Source organism: Equus asinus, chromosome 25 (genome assembly GCF_041296235.1).
Source record: "Equus asinus isolate D_3611 breed Donkey chromosome 25, EquAss-T2T_v2, whole genome shotgun sequence".
Lineage (NCBI taxonomy): Eukaryota > Metazoa > Chordata > Mammalia > Perissodactyla > Equidae > Equus > Equus asinus.
The window spans coordinates 44,585,173-44,609,139 of record NC_091814.1 but is presented as its reverse complement, the minus strand read 5'-3'; the positions used below and the strand labels follow the sequence as shown (position 1 = coordinate 44,609,139).

At 37.6% G+C, this 23,967-nt stretch overlaps 1 protein-coding gene across 3 annotated transcripts in view; it reads left to right on the top strand.

The window, feature by feature from the left end:
- The first annotated feature begins 295 nt into the window (after positions 1-295).
- Positions 296-23,967, top strand: part of RASAL2 (RAS protein activator like 2) — a 371,817-nt gene continuing 348,145 nt past the window's right edge. For all 3 annotated transcript variants that reach the window (XM_044758568.2, XM_014845318.3, XM_014845320.3), the window contains exon 1: positions 296-892. In XM_044758568.2, coding sequence (XP_044614503.1) covers positions 691-892 — 202 coding nt within the window. In that variant the 5' untranslated portion in view covers positions 296-690. The remainder of the gene's footprint in view (positions 893-23,967) is intronic.

Here is a 23,967-nt window from a genome sequence, read left to right as displayed (position 1 = left end):
GATGCCGCCTGCCGCCGCCACCGCCGCGGCTGCCGGGCTTGTGGGATCCGCGGCGGAGCCGGAGCCGGAGCCGGAGCCGCGGCGGGAGCCGTGGCCTGAGAGTTAGGGGGGGCGGGCCGGCTCATTCCTGCGTGGGGGCTGAGGACAGGCGGACGAGAGCCCGGGGCCACCGGCCCCCCTCAGGCTGAGGGAGCGGACACTCGGAGTCCCTGAGGCGGCGGCGGCGGCGAGAGCCGGTCAGAGGGGGCGGCCCCTGGCGGCGACGCCCCCAGCCCAACCCAGCCCTGCCGGCCTCCCCGCAGCCCCAGCCCGAGCCGGGTCTGGCCGCGAGAGACGCCGGCGGGGGTTAAGGAAGGCGGCGCCGGGGGAGCAGGCGGGCGAGCCGCCCCTCCCGGGTCCTCCACGTCCCCTCCCGGGAGGGACCCACACCTGAGCCCGGACCCACCTCCGGCCGGGGCCACGCTGGATCCGCCTCCCGGCCTGGGTTCCGCCTGCCGGCTGCAGGTGGGCTGCGGCGCCCGAGCCGCGGGCAGTGGGCGGCGGGGACGGAGGTGAGCGGCTCCGCGCCGGCAGCCGCTCGGTCCTGCCCCCGCCGCGGCGCTCTCCTCCTCCTCCCCGCGGGCAGGGCGCCGAGCCGCGCGCCCGCCCCGCCGCCGCCGCCGCCGCCGCCGCCTCGTCCCTCCAGGCACCATGGAGCTCTCGCCGTCGTCCGGAGGAGCCGCAGAGGCGCTGTCCTGGCCGGAGATGTACCCGGCACTGGAGTCCGACTCGCCGCTGCCCCCGGAGGAGCTGGACGCGGTTGTCCCAGTCAGTGGGGCCGTGGCCGGTGGCATGCTGGATCGGATCCTTCTGGAGTCCGTGTGCCAGCAGCAGAGCTGGGTCCGGGTGTACGGTAAGGACCACGGCCCGTTGTAGAGGCTGGTGTTTCTTTGCTCAGGCTAAATTCATCCCCTAGTCTCAGTCCCATCCCTCCCGGGTCAGTTTCCTACATCCCTTTTTGTCCTGGGGTGCGTTTCTGACAAGTTTCTCCACGCTAGCTCTTGGGGAGTGAGATGTGACTCAGAGTGGTCTTTGGACCCTTTCAGGCACCTGCAGTAAGTTTAAGGTTGAGTTGGGCTATGCAGACTTCATTCTTAGGCGATTACTTCCCGGGAACTGTCAGCCAATCTTCAAGAAGGTATGATAGAATACGGCATGAAAGCGAGTGAATGGGGTTTCATTTCTTTCTCTGGAGTGAGGCAAGACTGGAAACCAAGATGCTATGAAAAAGCTTTGCAGAGGATAAGATAATAATAAAATGAAAACCCCAGAATACTTATTTGGTGGGAAGAGACTCATCTATAACCTCTTTCTGAACCTCACTTTCCAAAGGCAACCTCTTAGTCCAGGGGGTGTGGATTGTTTCAGCTTGCACTATTGTTTCTGATTCTCTTTGTAAAGTGACTGGGTTGCTACTCAGCAAGTTAAAAGTGATGAACACACTAAAACTTTCCCTTTTTTGTATTCCTAGTAACCACCTCTTTAATTAAAACTGAATGATGAGATTGTATTAGAGTGAGCCTTGTGGCAGCATTAAAACCACGCTGGTTTTGAAAACTCATAGCCCAAGGATTTATAGCCTGGCATTCAGGACTGAGTTGTGGCTTTCCAAAATATTGAAACGTCACGATGTTTGTTACTTAGCTCACATGAGCACAAAACACATTAGTAATGTGGCTGAGTATAAGACAGCAAATTTGAGGCACGTGGGATCAAACACAACGTTAAGATGTTATCCTGCAGTCATGTGCATCAAAGCCTGCAGTCATCAAGTACATTATGTTGTTTTTTCTTCATCCTTGTGAACAGGGTATGTATTTACTATTCAGGAGTGACCAAGATTTAGACGTTGTCTCTCTGCATAGTTCTGTTGATTTCACTTCAAGTCTATCACTATCAGAAAGACCACAGACCCAAGAGTACAGAGATTGGAGTTTTTGTCTCAGTTCTGCCACTAAGTAGCTTTGTGATTTGGGGGAGATCAGGTCACGTTTTTGACCTCTGATTCCTCATCTGTAAAATGAGTGGATTGATTAAATAATCTTTTGATGACCCTTGCAGTTCTAGAAATCCAGTAATTCTTATAGCCAATTCTTAAGGATTTATGTATGCACCACTTATTTTGCTGGATGTTTATAAAATGTTTCTTGATGTTATTCTAATTAACTGAAAGAATTAAAGCAAAGGAGTGGGAGATGATGCAAGGTCACCGAGTTCCTTCTCAGCAGATTAAAAACTTTACTGCCTGATTTTCCATCCACTGCTAATCCCGCTTAGTTGATAATTTATAACAAAGGTTGATGAGAATCTGAAAATGAGCTTGAATTAGAGTATATTGTGGTTACAACATTTTCTCATTCTATTCTCCTTCCTATCCTTACACACTTCTTTGGCATATTGTTTTTTATGTGAAGTTAGAGATAGGGCCATGTTACTACAAGATTATGTGTATAATGTAATTCAGTATTTTATTGTCCAAAACTGTTCCGTCTGGTTTTCAACACCTAGTGTTAACTATCATTCTTTGCGCGTAACCCATAAAAACATGTGCTTGTTTTTGTTCATTCCTAGGGCTGGATTTGTGAGAAGTGTGTGTGTGTGTGCATGTATATGTATACACATATATTCTTAAATATATATGTGTATACATATACATATGTATATATTCTCTCTCTCGCACACATACATACTGTGTATTTCAGAGCCAAGCTACAGACTTTCCACTGCGTTGTAACTTTTTTCCTTCACTATCAATTAACCAGAACTTGTTTTTATTTACTGTTTAGTACTGCTTCTTTCCTTCCTCTAAGGCAGCTCATCCTGGATACTCCTTTGTTCTCTTTAGTTTGATGTAAATATTCCAAAACTATCTGAATGACTCTTGGCTGTTCTGTGTCCTTAGCTAGATTTTAAGTCGCTTATTGTGTAACTCTTTGAAAAGCTGTGAAGAAAAAGAATAGAATGTAGAAAATCAATTTGGAAAATACTGGTTTGTTTTGGTTTTCTTGTTTACTTGTTTGTTTTGTGTGTTCAAAAACCTCTTTGTTTTGGAACATTTAGGTTCTTCTACACAATTTAAAGAGACTTTGATGAGTGTAGTCTAATGTTTTTTAAAGAAATCCAGAAATGAGAAACTAGTGTAGAGCATACAACTAGGGGTTGAGAACCTGGGTTTTCATTCTGCCTTTGCCACAAATTGGTTGTCTAACTTTGGGCAAGTAATTTTAACTCTGTGGGTCTAGGTTTCTACATAAAATGTGGAATCTGGAGTAATTGGTGTCTCTGGTCCATTTTAGCTTTAGAGTCGTCTGATTCTATGGCCTGGCCTATTATTTTACCTACAACTTGGCCTACCAGTTCCAGCTTAACTCTTGGGGCCAGGCATCAAGCAAGCCCCTAACTTAATGCATTTAAATCATGATTGTCAGGGGATCCTGGGGAGCACTTTTATCAAAAGGTCAATGAACTGAGTTCTGAAAGAAGACATGTTGAGGGCAGATGTATATTTGTTTGGAATGTTTTCACAATGATAGGAAGGTGGGGATGGGGCTCTTGCTCAGGTCTAGCTCATTCAGTTTTGAGACCTAACCTAAAATAGCCATGGGGGCTTTAAAGATAAGGTGCAAAATAAGGAGATGTGTTAAGAGCTGCTGGCTTCTGGCTATGGTGCACATCCTCTGCAATAGATTTATGTTTGAAATCAGTATGCAAACAAACAACAACAACAAAAGTACCCCTCCCCCAAAGAATATCTTAACAGAATCTTTTAGGAACAACATTTTATTAGTTTGCCTCACTTGAAGCAAAATGTAAAGACTGGGCACTGTTTTGAGTTTCCTATTGATAGGTCTGGCTCTGTGGTCGATAATATGTGTATCCAGAGTTTTGTGGATTGCTGTTATTGGAAAACTTTTTTGGAGTATGTTCAGAGCTTTGTAATAGGTGGATCTATATTTAGAACACAAACAAATGCACATCTTTGAGACACAGCTAAGAAAATATTTATGCTGTCTTATCCTTCATTTTCTTTTAGTTGTAAAATGTTTCATTTGTTTTATTCCAGTATTATAATAAGTTGTGCTTGTGCCCTGTCAAGATTATAAAATTTTTGACACCAGGGAGTCTGTCTTGTTTATCTTTGTATTCCTATCTTGCCACCCCCTTTATTGTCACTGTGTCTAGCAGATTGGTACCTTGCTATTAGTAAGTTATTGTCTGTTGAATGTTGATCCATCTGTCCTTTGACCATTCAGATCTCAACCTGACTGTATGGGTGGTAGAGTAGCTTAAACAAAGGCATGCCACAAACAGCTAAATATGGATGCAGAACCCAAGAGCATCAAATGCAGAACATTTTTCGGATATTTATAGCCTCAAAGCAAAGTCAATTGGCTGAAAAAGCTCAGCAGCCTAGCAAAAGGAAACGGGAGCGGCAAAGCCAGCCTCACTGTCTGTGCTTTCTGGTAAACAATGAGAACATTAAAATTAACTACTTTACCATGAATGGATGGCAAGTGTAGGGCACTATTTGGGAGAAATTTAAGATATCCCTCTCTAGCGGTGGCTGCATTGGAGCTCTGCAGGCATCAGCACAACAGGTCTGCAAGTGTATGCACAGATGTGCTCTTGGATAACTAGAAGGGAGATATTGTTATCACAATAAAGTGATCGCCAAGAAATCAAATACTTTTTAATTTTAATAGTATCAGCAGGTCTTACCTAAAATATTCAGCCAATAAAATAAATAACATTAACATTATTGTTTTCTGTTAAGCTTAGTATGCATCTCATTGTTTATTGATGACTGATAGGGACCTGCTGGAAAATTTCTAAAGGCTGATCCTCTTTCAGGGAGCAGAAAAAAAGGGAATTAATCATCTGCATCAAATACCATATAATTCTAGAAATGTGACAATGGGAATTTGGTAAGAATTTCTTGTGAACTGGATATGAATTGATGGGGGCAGAAGTCTTAAACCTGGTTGTAGTAAATAATGTTGCTTATTCTTCATGAATAAGACAAGGATGAGATATATGTCATTGCATTTTTGGAGATTGTCTGTGTATTTACTTAAAATGTTGCAACCAGTAAAAGTCCAGGAAATTGTTTCATTTTGGTTCAGTATGAATTAGATGTGACTCACTGGCCTTATACAAAATGTTCTTAACATAACTAACTTTGAATATTCTTAGCGAATCACTCATTCTTACATGTCTTATATATGCACCTCCTGACGCCTGTTTTTTTTAAATTTGTGGATGAATGAAATTGTTCTACCAAAACTAAAAGTTTTGTGTGCTCTGTCTGGTTAATTGGTTGCTAGAAGAAAATCAGTGAATGTGTACCCATTGCATCGCAAAACCTGTTCATGTTACTTAAGTGTTTTAATTTCCTCAGTACTGTTCATTGAATGTTTACAAACTAGTATTAATACTTTAGGAATTCTTGGGGTCTTAAGCTTGTGTTCAGTACTTAGGTTGTAGCATTGACTTTGAATGTTGACACATTAATTTCCCACGATCACCAAATACATTTTATACACATTAAGAGTAGACAGTTCTTTACTAAAATAAGAACTTCCAAGAATGCCTAGGCACACGCTGTTTGTCTTAAATTATATTGATTTCAGATAGCCCCATTTTTTTCTTCCTTTGAGAGAAAATTTGTATATCTCATTTAAATTGTGTATTCTATTAATGTTTACAGATGATGGACAATTTCCTTTATAACATCTTAGTATTTTTCTACTGTCTATCCTGTTGGTTTATTGCTATTTCATTTTCAAAGAATGAAAATATTTTTGAAGAAGGGAACGTCCACAATCTGTTTTTCAAAATTGTTTGGACTAGAGTGCTTGAGAATTCAAAATTTTTTGATTTCAGGAAATATAGTATATATACAGTGACATAAACCCCCTATTGGGGTCTGGAGCAACATCCAAGAATCAGTCATGTTATATTTCTGCAATTAAACAAATGAATATTCACATTAAGTATGGTTATGTTGGCGTAGGTCAGATTGTACTGCTAGAGAAGTTATGAAACAAGCTTTGGTTTTCAGAGCTTTCTGGGTTTAGGAATTCTAAGTGTGGATTTGAGGATCTGTACAAATTATCTGACGTAAATTATATGACGTTCTGGAATGCCCTTCTTTATTTCATAATAGTTTATAATGATTGCCTTTATCTTGTTCAGATAATAAAATTCAGTGCATACACCTTTAAAAATGATGTACAGTTTTGTCCAGTTATGTTGAATGAAATCGGTTTCTTATTTGCTAAGGAAAAGAGATTCACGTGACAGAGAAAGTAGGTTTTATTGAGATTACGAAGGAAATGGTGGCAAGGCCGCGGTTTCCAATGCTTTGTTTCATTAGGAAGAAGAATGAGGTAAGTTGAAGGGAGGGTTTATGTAATTGTTCTTCACAGTTCCTCTCTTCAGTGGCACAAAGTGGTTTGATCACCTTTTAAGCAGGTGAACCACAAAAAAGCATTCAACTAATGACTGAGTTAATCCAGAAAAAATTTAGCTGTCTGCTCCCTTGTCCCTCCCTGTTGGAATAACTTTTAAGTAAGTAGAGAGGTGTTTGGTCTTGTTAACAAGGAGGAGGAGCTTAAAGTGTGCAGAGGACACTTGAATTTGCTTTGTCCTGTCTAGGCGGAGGGATAATTGTTCTCTGATGTTCCTAAAAACACCTTTCCTCCTGAAGGCTACCAGGTCCTCTTCAAGACCTGTAGGTAGAGAACCGTTTACAGATTTAATGTAGCTTATTTTCTAGTGGACAGGCAGCCATCAAGAAGTACCTGATATGCAAATAGTAGGGAAAAGCCGTCAGGAAGCCCAGTGCCTTGGTGTTAGTGGGTGTCTGGTAAACAAAAGAAATAAAAATTGAACCCTTGAAGGCATGACAACATTTCATTTGCTTGCCTGTGATACAGAAGTCATCTTCCTTATCTCTATGCAGGGTTCAAATGTTGGGAGTCTAAGTTTTACCTTCCCTTACCAAGTGTTGGTTACATTACTTAGTCGTCTGTGTCTGCTTTGCTCATAAGGGTCCCATTTAGATCGTGATTGTATTTTTATTCCTCCATCAATTGTCTTCAACATCGCTCAAGTTCTATTCATGTTGTGTCATTTTCAGTAGGCTTTCTAGAAGTACCCCCTACGCTACTCCTGAGTCTAAGAGATTGATAACACTTGCAGATACTGTTTGGGAGGGTGAAAATTTAGAGAGGAAAGTATTTAACATAAGGCAAGAGAACAAAATTCAGGAGATTAGTGTGAAAAGTTACAAAGAAACTTCAAAGTTGACAGTCCTAAATATTTTTCAAAACAGTTCTGTAAGTTTCCTCATTAAGGAAACTGGCTCAGGAAGTTTAGCTTATTCCCAAAATTGGAGACAAATTCCACAGTTGGTCAGGATTAGAACTCTTAACCTCAGATTCCTTAGCCTCCTGTTTTAGCTTCTAGATCTTACTGCTTTCCCTTAGGGAGGTGGCCTTTCAAAGCTGAAGGTCAGGAAAACTCGACAGTGAGAAATACCAGATTGTTAGTTTCACAGTCTTTAAGGGAAATGCTGGAAGTACCATTACCTAGGTAACAGAAAACAAAAATGGACAAAACATCCAGAAAGTAGGAGGATGAGAATAATCTCATAGTGATCCTTAAGAGGGCAGATTAGATATTTTTCTTCTCTGTTTTCCTAAATTCTTTATTCTGCAATTGGAAGTGATGTTTTAAGGAAATTTGAATGTTTCATTTATGATACTTAGAACCTTAGAAATACCTAATAACTTTCTACCTTTCCTTTTAACTTCTAACCTCTCTCATTTATATCATTAAAAAATTAATCTTTTTCTAATTTTGAATAAAATCTGTGTTTAATATAAAGGATTTTTAATTATGAGAAAATCCAAAGAAAATCCAAATCGTCTGTAATTTCATGTCTCAGAGATAAAACTACTCTTTTAATATTTTATTTTAGTCTTTTCTGTGTACAAATGTACATTTTTGTACATATTTGGTGTCATAGTGCATATACTTTGTATCCTGCCTTTTTTCTCTTAACAGTGTATTTTCTTATGTTTTGAAAATGTTTAAAATTTTTTCAAATATATTCTTATTTTTAATTTAATTTTAAAAATAGGTAATACATTTTCTTCTTTCAAAGTTCAAAAGGTATAAAAAGATATTCCATGAGGTATCTCTCACCCCTCCTCTCCACTTCTTTCTTACCATCTGGCAGGCAATCATTGTCCCTTCTACACAATTAATAAATGTTTGAAATTCTTGGCTATGCTTCCATACCTATTCCATCCACATAGAAGCAGATAAATAGATGTGTAAAAACTCTGCCAAGAATGGAGTCCGAGAAATTTAGTTAAAAAAAATCCTGGGTCATGTTTTTGCAAGGTTAATGAAATGACTAGAGCAGGCCTGCAAAAAGGAGGTTGGCTGGGTGTGCTGGGGGTCTGGAGCCAGTTGTTAATTGCTTTATATCTGAATTGATATCATAGTTTTTACTTTGTGTATGCTTTTTTCTCCTTTTTTTTGGGAGGGAAGATTAGCCCTGAGCTAACATCCACCACCAATCCTCCTCTTTTTGTTGAGGAAGATTGGCCATGAGCTAACATCTGTGCTCCTCTTCCTCTATTTTATGTGTGGGTCGCCGTCACAGTGAGTGATGTACATGGCTATCGATGAGTGGTATAGGTCTGCACCCAGGAACTGAACCTGGGCTGCTGAAGTGGAGCGTGCTGAACTTAACCACTAGGCCACAGGGCTGGCCCCTCCTTTTTTACATAAGTGATAACCCATTATAGGAATCGATCTGCACCTTGTGTTATTCCTCCCTCACCTCCCCCCTCCACACACACTTGTTGATACATATTGGGTATATTTTCCTGTCAACTTGTAAAACAGTTCCTCATTCTTTTTATGGCTGCATAATGCTTGGATAAGTCATAGTTTATTTAACCAGTTCCCAGGTTTTGCTGGTACAAGTGATAGTGCAGTGAATAATCTTGAAAGTAAGCAATTTTGGTTGGGTATACCTATATAAGAAAAATTCGTGGAATTGGAATTGCTAGGTCAAGAAACATGTATTTGTAATTTTGAAAAATATTCCCAAATTGCTCTTCCTAGGGGTTGCACCTATTTATATTTCACCAGCAATGTATGAGATTACCTATCTCCCCACACATAGGGAATTATCATGAATTTTTAAATCTTAGAATCTGAAAGGTAAAAAATAGTCTTAGTTTAATTTTTCACATCTCTTACATTAAATGTGATTGAATATTTTTTCAAGTGTAAGAGCCATTTAAATATATCCTTTTCTGTGAGCTGTATGTATCTCTTGATCATTTTTATTGAGCTGTTGGATCTTTTTCTTAGTGATTTGTAGGAACTCATCCTATATTAAATGAAGAGCCCTGTATCGGTGATGATTAGTTGCCAGTGTTTTCATTTGTCTTTTTTTTTCACTCCATGAGGAAATTATTTTTAAGCAGTTGTGTGTTTCCGTCTTTTCTTTTATAGCTTCTTGGTTTTATGTCATAATTAGAATGGCCTTTCCCATTCTGAGGTTATAAAATAATTCTCCCATGGTTTGTCTGGTACTTCTTTGTTTCATTTTCCACATTTAAATCTTTGATCCATTTGGAATTCATTCTGATAGAAGATATGAGATATAGGTACAATTTCATTTTTAGGAAGATGGCTTTCCAGTTGTCCTAAAACTACTTGTTGACTGATCCATCTTTTCCCCACTGATTTGAGACTCCTCTATCTTTACTAGATAGATCGCCATTTGTATTTTGGTTTATTTCAAGGTTTTCTATTCTGTTGGTCTGTCTATATGCATATGCCAGTATCACGCTGCTTTATTATGGGGCTTTATAGTATGAAAGTATAATTTGTTAGTGACTCTAATTTAAAACATAACTTATTTAACCATTATCCTGTTTTGGGCATTAACATTTTTCAAAATTGTTATATTAAGTCTACTGATTGTCTTTGTGCAGAAGTCTTTGAATTGAACTTCTAACTATTTCCTTAGGCTGAATTCCTAGAAGAGTGTGTTTTTAAAGACCGGAGACTTAGTGCCAAATTGGTACAACCTTCCTGGAAAGCAGTTACTGCCACAAGTATATGAAAGTATGGCTCATAATTTTAAGTCCTACTTCTGTATTGCTACTTTCAATATATTGAAATATTTTTTGTTTTGAGGAAGATTAGCCCTGAGCTAACATCTGCTGCCAGTCCTCCTCTTTTTGCTGAGGAAGACTGGCCCTGAGCTCACATCCATGCCCATCTTCCTCTACTTTATATGTGGGATGCCTGCCACAGCATGGCTTGCCAACCGGTGCCATGTGTGCACCTGGGATCCGAACCGGCGACCCCCAGGCCGCCAAAGGGGAATGTGGGCACTTAACTGCTGTCCCACCGGCCCGGCCCCCTGCTATTTTCTTTTTCCTCTTTTCACCCACAAAAGTCTAGTACTGTGTTAATAACTGAATTTTGTAGAATTGGATTAATTTAGGTATGTCCTAGAGAAGTTTATTATAATGTCAAAGCCAAATTCAAAGAATGACAACAAGAACTAATATTAATGACAAAACTAATTTAAAATCTTTTCTTCAGGGCCAGCCTGTGGGTTTGGACAAATGTATAATGACATGTATCTACCATTATAGTATCATGCAGAATATTTTCACTCCCCTAGAAATCCTCTGTGCTCTTCCTATTCATCTCTCTCTACGTCATAACCCCTGGAAATCAGTGATATTTTTATTGCTTCCATAGTTTTGCTTTTTCCAGGACGCTAAATAGTTGGAATCATACCCAAATTTTCTTTTATCAGTTAGCTGTTTTGTTTAGCATGTAATACGTATTTATAAGCTTGCCTTGCTAAGTCAGAAAGGAGCAAACTTAGGAAGAAAATCGTTTAACTTTTCACAGTGGTATAGAACAGTTTCAGAGTGAAATGAAAAAAAGACTCCTGTAGCCAGTTAATATTGTAGAGGTTTGTAGGAAATTTTGTTTGAATTAAATTTGGTCAGGATGTAATTTGTAAATATCTTGCTCCCTTGATTCCCTTAGGCTTGACTGTCTCTAATTTTCTGTGTATTTGTAAATTTCAAGAATGCCCCTGAGGAAACCCAAGGCCTTTCTCAGCATGCTCCTATTTTGAAATGGGCCAGTTTTGCCCAAGTGGTTGGTGATTAGTCTGTATCAATGGACAGACCTTGAAAAAGATGGCCAGTACAGTAGCTAACAAAAGATGTTTCAATGTCTAAAAAATGACTCTACCTTTGGTATTTTCTGGTTTCATAAAGACTTCTTAGTAGTTTTCCTTTATACAGACTGAAGATGTATACACTTATTTTTGGCTCAAACTTGATAACATAATTAAGAAAGAACAGAATCATATGTGATGATTCTTGTTGAAGTAGAAAGTTACGCCAGAGGATTTGATATGGCCATATTTCTTGCTGTTTTGTTCAGGTTAGAAAGTCCTAAGTCAATCTCTTGCAAGTATACACGAAATCACTTTAAGAAGAAATTTTTAATTATTTGCACTTCAGATTATGTTTTTTGGTGTACACTGTGATTGAGAGAGGTTTTATGTTGTAATGTCTATTGGCTGGTAATCTTTCTTTTTCTGTAGTTTTACTGGCAATGATAATGTTTCCCCTATGTAACCAATAATGTTATTCCATTTACCTGTGAGTGTATTATGTATAGTTATGTTTTTACAAAGTTGTTTTTTTCCTACAATCTCAAAATACCCTGCATTTTTTTTCTTTTAACAAATTCGTGAAACATGATAAACCTTTTCTCCATTCTATTGGGGAAGTAATTATGAAAAAGTTAGTAATTTAAAGGTTCTTGGTGAAGTAAGATTAGAATCGGAGTTCCAATCTAGTACTTTTTTTGAAAGATTACCCTGTCTCTATTGTTTAAGTTCATCGTTACTATTTCCAATTTAATGTATTTGTGTTAAAATGTATCACAAGCTGTTTAAAGTAGCATTTTTATGCTTTTCTGAGTTGTCTTAGAATTTAGCAGTATGTCTTATTCTAGCTTTTCTGCCATTTTCAGAGCCATGTAGGTCAGAACGAATATTGACTTCTTCATTGGTGAGTGGCGGGAATAAAAGTGAGGATGCCAGGTGGAGTAACCAGTAAATTCTTTTGCATTAATTCATTTTCTTTTATTGTGGTAAAATGTGCATACCAAATTTCATTTTAATCACTCATAAGTTTACAATTCATTGACATTAAATACATAGACAGTGTTTTATCACCCTCACCATCATCTGTACCCCCAATTTTTTTTTTATCATTTCCAGCAAAATCTCTACCTATTAAACCATAGCTCTCCCTTTTCCCCTCCCTAGCCCCTGGTAACCTCTGTTCTACTTTCTGTCTCTAGGGATTTGCCTATTCTAGGTAACTCATATAAGTAGAATATACAAAGTTTGTCCTTCTGTATCTGACTTATTTTACCAAAGCATAATGTCTTCAAGGTTCATCCTCGTAGCATATATCAAAGTTTCATTTTTTTAATGGCTGAGTAATATTCCAGTGTATGTATATACCACATTTTGTTTACATTCATCTGTCAATGGACACTTGGGTTGCTTCCACCTTTTGGTTATTGTGAATAACGCTGACCTAAACATTGGTGTGCCAGTATTTTTTCAAGATCCTGCTTTCAGTTCTTCTGGATGTCTACCTAGGAGTGTGCTGGGTCTCATGGTAGTTCTATGTTTAACCTTTTGAGAAACAGTCAAGTTTTTCCGTAGTGTTGCACTGTTTTACATTTCTACCAGCAGTGCACAAGGGTTCCAGTTTCTCTGCATTCTTAGCCACATTTGTAATTTTCCATTCTTTCCGATTATAGCCATCCTAGCAGTGTGAAGTGGTATCTCGTTGTGTTTTTTTTTCTGCTTTATCTCCCCCAATCCACCCCAGTACATAGTTGTATATCTTAGTTGCAGGTCCTTCTAGATGTGGTCATTGTGGTTTTGATTTGCATTTCCCTAATGATTAGTGATGTTGAGGATCTTTTCATGTACTCATTGGCCATTTGTATGTTTTCTTTGTAGAAATGTCTATTCAAGTTCTTTTTTTGGTATTAATTCTTAGTAGAAGTATTTGTATTTTTCAAATTGTTAGTGATAGAGTTAATTACCTATGTATTAATATTAACTCTAGTAACAGTGACGGTCATAATCATAATTATAACAATGACAAGGTAAAACTTCTTGGGTGCTTACTATGAGCCAGGTACAGTTCTGGGTGCTTTTTGCCTATTAATTTATTTAATCTTCGTAACTATGCTATGAGGTAAACACTATTGTTATCCTGATTTTATCAATGAGGAATCAGAGGCTGATGTGGGATTTGAATCCAGGCAGTTTGTTCTTGAGTCTGTGCTCTTAACTACTATATAATTTGGCTTCTCACCAGTAAAAAAAATTCAAACTGTTATTAATAAAGAGCATTCAGTGTGATGTTTGTTAATTTGAATCTTGAACCTGTAGTTTACCTGTGTGTTTTATATAGCACCATGACTATAATGACGTTTGATCTGTTGGATATGCTTTGGATGTTATGTTGCATTTATGGAACATCTTAATAGAGTTGTTCAAGTTTTATTAATTGTAGACAACATGGGAAAGCTGTATGTGGGTGAGTGGTGTGAATATTTCTATATTTTAAAAGGTTAAACAAAGTCTGTTAGCTATCTAAAATTTATGTATTTTGAGCAGTAATAGAAAATATGAAAATAGTTTTTCTTTTATATAAAGCATGCCTTTCTAGGCCTACTGATCAAGCCAGTGAGAATACTGATATTTAAGAGACCAGACAACCTTGGAAGAACCATGAATTGTATTCATCTGGGGCATAACTTTATTTATTCCAGGATTTACATTTCAAGTGGCTCTCTGCTTTAGTATCAATAATTCTAGGAAAGAGAACCCACTTTCATAGAACCAGGTAAACCCAAATGTTGGTCAGAGGTTGGCTGTACAACAGACATTTTAGGGTATTTATTGAATTCACATTTTTTTCCTGAAAGCCCAGAACACTGGCCTCTTGGTGGGCCTGGTTCGCTGTCATCTTAGTTGGTTCCTTTTGAACCTGGCTATCCTTAGGGTGCGTTTGCTTTATAATTTAGACATATCCTAAGGTTTGTATTTCAAGAAGTCTAAACTTAAAGCAAGATTTATACACAGTAAAGAGTGTGAATCAGTCCCAAAATTTAACTTCTTTCCTGCTGGTAGATTGTAGTTCTTCAAAATCTGTGATTCTCTTGAGCGATGGGCGATCTAGCAATGGGAAGTGAGTTATATAGACTTATGTTCTGATCAATTCATATATCTTTAAAAAAACAATTTAGTAAGATAATTGACATACAACAAACTACACATATTTAAAGTATAATTTGGTGTGTTTTGCCACAGCGTGACCACCGGTGAGTGGTGTAGATCCATGCCTGGGAACGGTTGAACCTGGGCTGCCAAAGTGGAGCATGCTGACCTTAACCACTAAGGCACGGGGCTGGCCCGTTTCCAGTTTTTTGGCAATGACAAATAAACCTTCTGTGAACATTTGCATATAAGTCGTTGTATAGACATATGCTTTTATTTCTCTTGGGCAAATACCTAAGAGTGGAATGACTGGGTCATATGTGGTAGGTATATGTAGGTACATTTTCAGAAGCTACCAAACTGTTTTTCTAAGTGCTGGTGCCATTTTACCACCAGCTAGGTATGAGAGTTCCAGTTTCACTGCCTTACCAACACTTGGTATGGTAAGTCTTTTTAATTTTAGCCATTCTAAGAGGTGTGTAGTGATATCTGTCATGGTTTTAATTTGCATTTTTCTGATGACTAATGATCTTGAGCTTCTTTTCATGGGCTTATTAGACACTCATCTGTCTTTAGTGAAATATCAAATCAAATCATTTGTCCATTTTTAAGATAGGTTTGTCTTATTGAGTTGTATGAATTCTTTATATATTCTGGATACAAGTCATTTATTAGATATGTGATTTGCAATTGTTTTTTCCCATTCTGTGACTTGCCTTATCATACTCTTAACAGTATCTTTAATGAATAGAAGCTCTTTATTTTGATAGAGTTGATTTATCAATATTTTCTTTTCCTTTTGTGCATTGTGCTTTCAGTATTTTATTTAAGAAATCCTTGTCTAGCCCAAGATCACAAAGATTTTCTCCTAAAAGTTTTATAGTTTTAGGTCTATGATCCATTTTGATTTTGTTTTTGTGTATGGTGCAAAATAAGATTGAAATTCATTGAAAAAAATATGGACATCTAATTGTTCCGACACCACTTGTTGGAAAGACTATTCTTTCTGCACTCAAATGCTTTTGTATCTTTGTTGAAAATCAAATGTATGTGTGTGTATAGCTCGACTCTATTATTTTCCATCCTTCTATTGTCTATCTTGACTCACAAGCATACCTTTTTTTTTTTTTTGCTTAGGAAGATTCGCCGTGAGCTAATACCTGTTGCCAGTCTTCCTCTATTTTGTATGTAGGCAGCATGGCCACTGATGAGTGGTGTAGATCCACGCCCGGGAACTGAACCCGGGCTGCCAAAACGGAACACACCTAACTTAACCACTGGGACTGGCCCATGAGCATACTATTTTGATTCCTATAGATTTATATTATTATATTATATTATATTATATCATATTATATTATACTACTATAGGTTTATTTTAAGTTTTGAGATCAGGTATAAATCCTCTAACTTTTTCAAAGTTATTTTGGCTATTCTAGGTCATTTGCATGCGCATATGAATTTTACGCTCAACTTCTCAATTTTATGCAGAAAGCCTGCTGGGATTTTGATTGAGATTGTGTTGAATCTGTATATCAATTTGGGGAGAATTAATATCTTAACAATATTAAGTCTTTCAATCCAGGGACACCATACATCTCTTTATGCATTTTGTCGTCTTTAATTTCTCTCTACAAACTTTTCAGTGTACAGGTCTTACACATCTTTTGTTAGATTTACGCTGAAGTATTTCATAATTTTTGATGAAATTATAGATGGTATGATTTAAAAAATTTTAATTTCCAATTATTTGTTGTTAGTATATAGAAATACAATAAATTTTTGCATTTTTGTCTTGTATCCTGCAAACTTGCTGTACTCACTTGTTATTTCTAGTGGATTTTTTGTAGACTCTCTTGGCTTTTTTAAATAAAGGATCATGTATATCGTCTGTAAACAAAGATAGTTTTATTTCTTTTCTAATCAGGATGACTTTTATCACGTTTTCTTGCCTGATTACACTGATTGGAACCTCCAGGATAATGTTAGTAGAAGTGGTGAGGAGCAGACAGCTTTGTCTTCTTCCTGCTCTGAGCGGGAAACTTTTCAGTCTTTTGCCATTGAAGTATGATGTTAGCTTTAGGTTTGTTTGTTTGTTTGTAGATGCCCCTTATCAATTTAAAGACGTTCCCTTCTATTCCTAATTTCCTGAGAGTTTTCTTTTTTAATCAGAAGTGGATGTTGGATTTTGTCAAGTGTATTTTCTGCGTCTATTGAGATGATCATATGGTTTTTATTTTTTAGTGTTAATATTAATTACATTGAATTTTGAGTTTTAAACCAACTTGCTACTTGGTTGTGATGTATTATTATCCTTTTTATGTGTTGTTTGATTTGATTCGCTAAAATTTTGTTAAAGAATTTTGTGTCTATATTCATGGAGGAGTATTAGTTCATAGTTTTCTTGTGATACCTCTCTGGGCTTTGGTTTCAGAGTATGTTAACTTCATAGTATGTGTTGTAAACTATTCCTTTCTTTTTAAATTTTGGGGATGAGTTTGTGTAGAAGTGGTATTATTTCTTTCTTGTATGTTTGGCACAACTCATCAGAGAAGCCATCTGGACCTGGCCCTTGTGGAAAGATTTTTCACTTCAAATCCAATTTCTTTAATAGACATAGGGCCACTTAGGTTATTCGTTGCTTCTTGATGAGCTTTTGTTGTTTGTGTCTTTGAAGGAATGTGTCTGTTTTTTGTGAGTTGTCAAATGTATCAGCATAAAATTGTTCATAGTATTTCCTTATCCTTTTAATATCTTTAGAATTTCTAATGACGTTACCTCTCTCTTTCTTGATATTAATTTGTGTCTTCCCTATTTTATCCACAGTTAGCCTAGTTTAGGTTTATCAGTTTTATTGATCTGAGAATCAGCTTTTGGATTCATTGTCTTTTTTTCTATTTCTTTTCTTTCTTTAAAAAAAAAATTTCACTGATTTCTGTTCTGGTCTTTATTATTTGCTTTCTTCTGTTTACTTTGAGTTTCATTTGTTATTCCTTTGCTAGTTTCTTAGTGTAGAAGCTGAGGCCATTGATCCATTGATTTGAGACCCTTCTTCCATTCTAATAAACACATTTTCGTGCTATAAATGTCTCTAAGTACTGCATTAGATGTTTCCCCGAAATATGTTGTATTTTCATATTCATTCAGTTTAAAATAATTTCTCATTTCTCTTTTGACTTCTTATTTTACCGATGGGCTATATAGAAGTCTGTTATATACTTTGCAAATATTTGAGGGTTTTCCAGATATCTTTTTGTTACTGATTTCTGATTTGTGGTCAAGAATATACTTTGTATGATTTGAATCCTTTTAAATGTACTGAGACTTGTTTTATGGCCCAGGATATAGTGTGCACTTAAAATGAATGTGTATTTTGCTGTTGTGGAATGGAGTGTTTTATAAATATCTGTTAGGCCTAGTTGGTTGATAGTGTTGTGCAAGTATTCTCTATTCTTCCTGATTTTCTATCAATTATTCAGAGAGATTTGTTGAAGTCTTTGGTTATAATTGTGGATTTGTCTGTTTTTCCTTGTAGTTCCATCAGGTTTTGCTACATGTATTTTGAAGCCCTATCGTTAGGAGCATAAACATTTAGGAGGATTATGGTCTCCTGTTGAGGACATAATGTCATTGTGTACTTTATCATTATTAAATGGTCCTCTTTATGTGTGCTGATATTTTTTGTTCTAGAATCGATTTTATCTGATATTAATATAGACATTTCACCTTTCTTGTGATTTATGTTAGCATGGAGTATCTTTTGTCTATCCTTTTACTTTTAACCCACTTGTCTTTTTATATTTAAAGTGAGTTACTTGTGGGGAACATAGAGTTGGGTCTTGGTTTTTTATCTAGTCTTTCAAATGGGGTATTTAGGCCATTTATATTTAATGTGATTATACTTAATTATTTATGTTTAATGTGATTGGTTGGGTTTAAAATGAATGGTTGAGTTTAATTAATTAATTAATTGATTTATTTTTTGAGGAAGATTAGCCCTGAGCTAACATCTGCTGCCAATCCTCCTCTTTTCGCTGAGGAAGACTGGCCATGAACTAACATCTGTGCCCATCTTCCTCTGCATTATATGTGGCATGCCTACCACAGCTTAGCTTGCCAAGGAGTGCCATGTCTGCGCTTGGGATCCGAACCAGTGATCCCTGGGCTGCCGAAGCAGAACATGCGAACTTAACTGCTGCACCACCAGGCTGGCCCCATTTCTTCTCCTTTTTGAAGGTGCTGATTTTTGGCAAGCAAAGTCAGGTTTTCTAGATTTAGGCCAAACTTCCTATGCTTCCTTTTTTTTTTTTTTAAAGATTTTATTTTTCCTTTTTCTCCCCAAAGTCCCCCGGTATATAGTTGTGTATTTTTAGTTGTGGGTCCTTCTAGTTGTGGCATGTGGGACGCCGCCTCAGCATGGCCTGATGAGCAGTGCCATGTCCGTGCCCAGGATTCGAGCTAGTGAAACCCTGAGCTGCTGAAGTGGAGCGTGTGAACTTAACCACTCGGCCATGGGGCCGGCCCCCCATGCTTCTTATTAGCAGGCAGTTAAGCTACAAAATCATGCTATTAGGTTAAAAAAAACCCCTAATTTTTGCTAAATATACAGTGGGAAGAAAAGGTAGGGAGAGGAGCTGGTTAGGGGTCTGCCTTTGGCACACAGACTACATGTTGCAGTGCAGGCATGACAATGATGTCTATACTTGTTGGTTCACCATAGATATTTTGACTGAAAAGAAAACATTGACTTAGGAGCAAATATGTATGTTTGCAGGTCTAACCTAAGGCAAAATTATTTATGGGCCCTGTCCTAATGGTGCTTATAGTTTAGTCAGGGAAGTAATTATTAGTCAAATAAACACAAAATAAATGTAAAATTACAATTCTAACAAATACCATATAAGAAAGTACATGGTGTGATAAGAGTGTATAACTCAAATGATCTAATTTAGTTTGGGAGAATAAGGCAGACTTTCTTGAGGAAGTGACTAAGATTTAAAGGGTGAGTAGGAGTTAACTAGGTGAATGGGGTTAGGAGTGAGTGAGTGTTCCAGGCGAAGAGGACAGCATGTGCAAAGGTCCTGGTGTTAGCCTGGCAAGTTTGAGGAACTCTGAATAAATACCAGAGTATTCACAATATATACAAATATCAAATCATTATGTTGTAATTAATGTAATGTTGCATGTCAGTTATACATCAATACGAAAGAAAAAAAAAAAAGACTGGAGTGGCTGAAGCACAGATAATGAGAGGGCACACGGTATAAGGTGAAGCTAGAGGAGTAGCCATGTGTCAGGGATTTCAGTTGGAAGGCGATGCCTGGTGTCTTTATTTTAGAAAAGACCGCTGGCTGCAGTGTAGAAGATAGATTGGTGTGGAGCAGGGAGACCAGTCAAAAGGTATTGTTGTGGTTTGGGCAAGAGATGATGATAATTCAGGCGAGGGATGTGGTGGTGGAGAAGAAAGTAGACAGATGTGAGAGAGATTTAGGAGGTTAAAATGGATAAGCTTTGGTCAAGGATTAGACATGGGGCAGTGAGATATGGGGAGAATTGGGGAGATGTGTCAAGGGTAACTTCCAGGTGAATGGTGAATGGTGAATGGATATTGGAGGGGTGTTGGTACTGTTTGCTGAGATATAGTTTTTTCCCCAGTGAACTAGAAGTATTTTTATTCCAGGGAAATGTGTATTTTATTTAGGGATATTTCAAAATCCTATTCATCCTTTAGGACCCAGCACAAATATGACTTCTTCCTTGAGGTCTTTCTTGACATCTCTTTGCCTGCTTTGCCTGCTTTCCCCTATAGCTAGAAGCCACCTTTCCCTTCTCTGAACGTCTGTTAAACTTTGTTTATATTTCTATTATGAAACATTTCATCATCTAACTTATATTCTGCTTATTTATACATATGTTTTATTTCCCTTATTGTATTGAAAACTGCTTATTAAAAGGGAATTTTATTCATTTTGATAGTTTCACTACTAACAGTAACTATTTCTTTAATGAACACCTACTGTGGCCTTAGGAAGGTATGGGTTTCATGAGGGAGTATGCTATTTCCATAAATTAAAACTCTTGTGTCCATTAAGATATCCACATACAAGAAGAATTCATCCATGATTCCATTATTTAGATCATTAACCATTATTAAACATGACCTTTTGTTTTTTAAAAAAGGTACTGCTTCAGTTAAATATGAATACTTTTGCTCAGAGTTTTTTAACAAAATAGGTTGTTAATGTTTGTAATTATTGATTTAATTCATCAGTCTGCAGTTGATGAGCAAAGCATAGGGTTATATAATGCCTAACATTTGTATAGGACTTAATGAATGTTCAGAGTATATTCACGCATATGTCTCAATCCAGTCTCATAACAACTCTGTTAGACAGGTAAGATAAGTATTATTGTTGTCATATTGCAGATCCATTGCATGTATTGAAGGATACTTTTGAAAACCTTGAAATGAGATTATTTGGTGTTTTCATAGATCAAAATATTCCCTTTAACTTTCTCTAACAGAGTTAATAGAAGCCTTTGAGTTAATAAAGTCAGTGATACTATTGTAAATAGTAATCTTTTTGATGGTTTGACATAACTTTTTGGACTACCATCTCAATCAGGTTCAATTTCCAAGATGAACTCAACTCCAACCCATTCTGTTCAAGCCTTATGTGATGTTTTCATATTTTTATTAAAAAGGGTCTTAAATGTGTCTTCCAAATAACTAGTAAACTGCATTTTAAAATAGATTTATTTATGGGCCGGCTTGGTGGCGTGGAGGTTAAGTTTGTGTGCTCCACTTCAGTCACCTGGCGTTTGCTGGTTTGGATTTCAGGTGCGGACATGGCACTGCTTGGCAAGCCATGCTGTGGTAGGCATCCCATATATAAAGTAGAGGAAGATGGGCATGGATGTTAGCTCAGGACTAGTCTTCCTCAGCAAAAAGAGGAGCATTGGCAGCAGATGTTAGCTCAGGGCTAATCTTCCTGAAAAAAAAAATCGATTGATTTATATTTAAAAATAAAATATCCCTTGATTGAAGGAAATATCAACATCTTATAAGTAAAGCACAGTTAAGATTTGGAATATGATAATATGATTCTTTCAAGTTCTTTTAATGTGATATAGAGAATCAGAGCATGATCCCAGTAACCTCCTTTTCCCCAAGTTTTCACAAATCACCTGTTTTCATGATACATTTTCAAGTTTTTCCAGGTAAGTGTCATTAGACTTACTGGTCTCTAGTTTCTGAGACCTACTCTTGACTGCTTCATGAAAATCAGTACAATGTTTTCTTTATATAGGATCACCTTCAGAAATTTTGTGGATAAATTTTTTTTTTTTTTAAATTTTATTTTTTCCTTTTTCTCCCCAAAGCCCCCCGGTACATAGTTGTGTATTCTTCGTTGTAGGTTCTTCCAGTTGTGGCATGTGGGACGCTGCCTCAGCGTGGTCTGATGAGCAGTGCCATGTCCGCGCCCAGGATTCGAACCAACGAAACACTAGGCCGCCTGCTGCGGAGCGCGCGAACTTAACCACTCGGCCACGGGGCCAGCCCTGTGGATAAATTTTTTTTATCTCTTGTTCCAATTTCCTCTTAATGTTTCTTCTTTAAAAAAAATATATTTTCGGGGCCAGTCCCATGGCCGAGTGGTTGGGTCTGCGTGCTCCATTTCGGCGGCCCGGCATTTTGCCGGTTCGAATCCTGGGTGCGGACATGGTACCGCTCATCAGGCCATGCTGAGGCGGCGTCCTGCATGCCACAACTAGAAGGACCCACAACTAAAAATACACAACTATGTACTGGGGGGCTTTGGAGAGAAAAAGGAAAAATAAAATCTTTAAAAAAATGTATTTTGTTCACTAAGGGATTAAAAATTTGTGTTTATGTAGCTCTTGGACATGTATGATATGCGTTTACCTTTGTGTTCCTTGTAGCAACTTTGTGAAATAGGTAGGGTTATAGATGAACAAACTGAATCTAAAACAAGTTGTAACTTGCTCAGAGTTAGACATGCCAATCCAGTGTGGGATCTACTTTCTACTAATAGAAATCAAGTAGTTGTGCTTTTTCTTTGTCATTTGTTGTTATTACACTCTTTTCCCCCAAGTCCCAGACCTCTCTCTGCTTTGTTCATGTTTCTCTGTACATAGCTTCAAACAAACAAAAGAACAAACAGAAAACCTAGTCCTGCTTTTTTATCTTTTTCCACTGACCTCACCTCAGTTTTGGTTTTAATGTTCCTGATACTGTTTTTCATTTCTGGATTTCTTTGGAAGCTTTTGGAGATGGGTGTTCTTTAAAAGCTAAACTTGGCTCTAGGACTACCTGATTTTTATTTCTGGTATTCTCTACCTTGAAGACAGAGCACCCTGAGTCTTCTCAAAGGAGCGTGGAAGCCATGGAGCTAACTCCTGTTGTTACTGATGAAAAAAAAATCAATGACTGAATGTGCCACCAGCTTGAGACTCATAAAATGTTCAACTGAATAAGTTGGGAATGTTAGGTGAAGTGATTGGAATGTTAGGTGAAAATATTAGTGTGCTTTATCAATAATCCTGTTTTTGTCTGGTATAAGAAAAAATAGACAAGTATGAGACTGATCATCTGTTTTATAAAGCCAATATCAGAGTTGAAAAAATTGAGTATTTTGGGAGGCACATTAAGTCAAAAAGAAAATGATGGTATCTGCTTTGACTCTGCTTAAGTAGAAAATGGAGAAAACGAAATTGACATGGCCATTTGCCTAAGTAATATTTTCAGGTCTTGAGGAATGAAGATGATAGCAGGAGTGCAGTAATAATGACTGGATGTCAAAAATGGCACAAGAAGTCATGTATCTGTTTGCATCCCAGCATGTCATCTTGATGTATATCCAGGAAGAAAATGAATCAAACTGACTGATTCATGAACTGATTTGTTAGAGGCAAGTTTGTTTGTGTTGCATGAAAAACCTTTATCAAAGAGCTAGGATTTTTATAACCAGTAAAGTTTTATTTATTTTTTGGTATACCTTATAATATATAAAATTATAGCTGGGATAAGTGTAGTTTTTGCAGGAGGGAAGAATTAATGATACACATTTGTCAGATTTTATAGTCTAGCTATTCATTATAAAATGCATCTGTAATATTTACTTTCCATTTCTTTGTTCACACGCTACTCTGGACCATTTTAATTGTATAGTATTTAAAATATATTTTCATTTTTAGATCCTAGTTGAGTTGACCAGAGGTAATAAATACCAAGTATGGCATAGTCTCTGGATAGAGAATGCTAGAATATAACATTGGTGCCAAATTCAACATGTTGACCAGTGTTATTAAAAATGAGTCCTTCAGTCCATCTATGTGAGAATCACTGGGAATGCTTGTTAAAAATGCAGATCCTTTGGGGGCTAGCCCCATTGCTGAGTGGTTAAGTTTGCACGCGCTCCTCTTCGACAGCCCTGGGTTCACCAGTTTGGATCCTGGGTGTGGACCTACACTCTGCTCATGAAGCCATGCTGTGGTGGTGTCCCACATAGAAGAACTAGAAT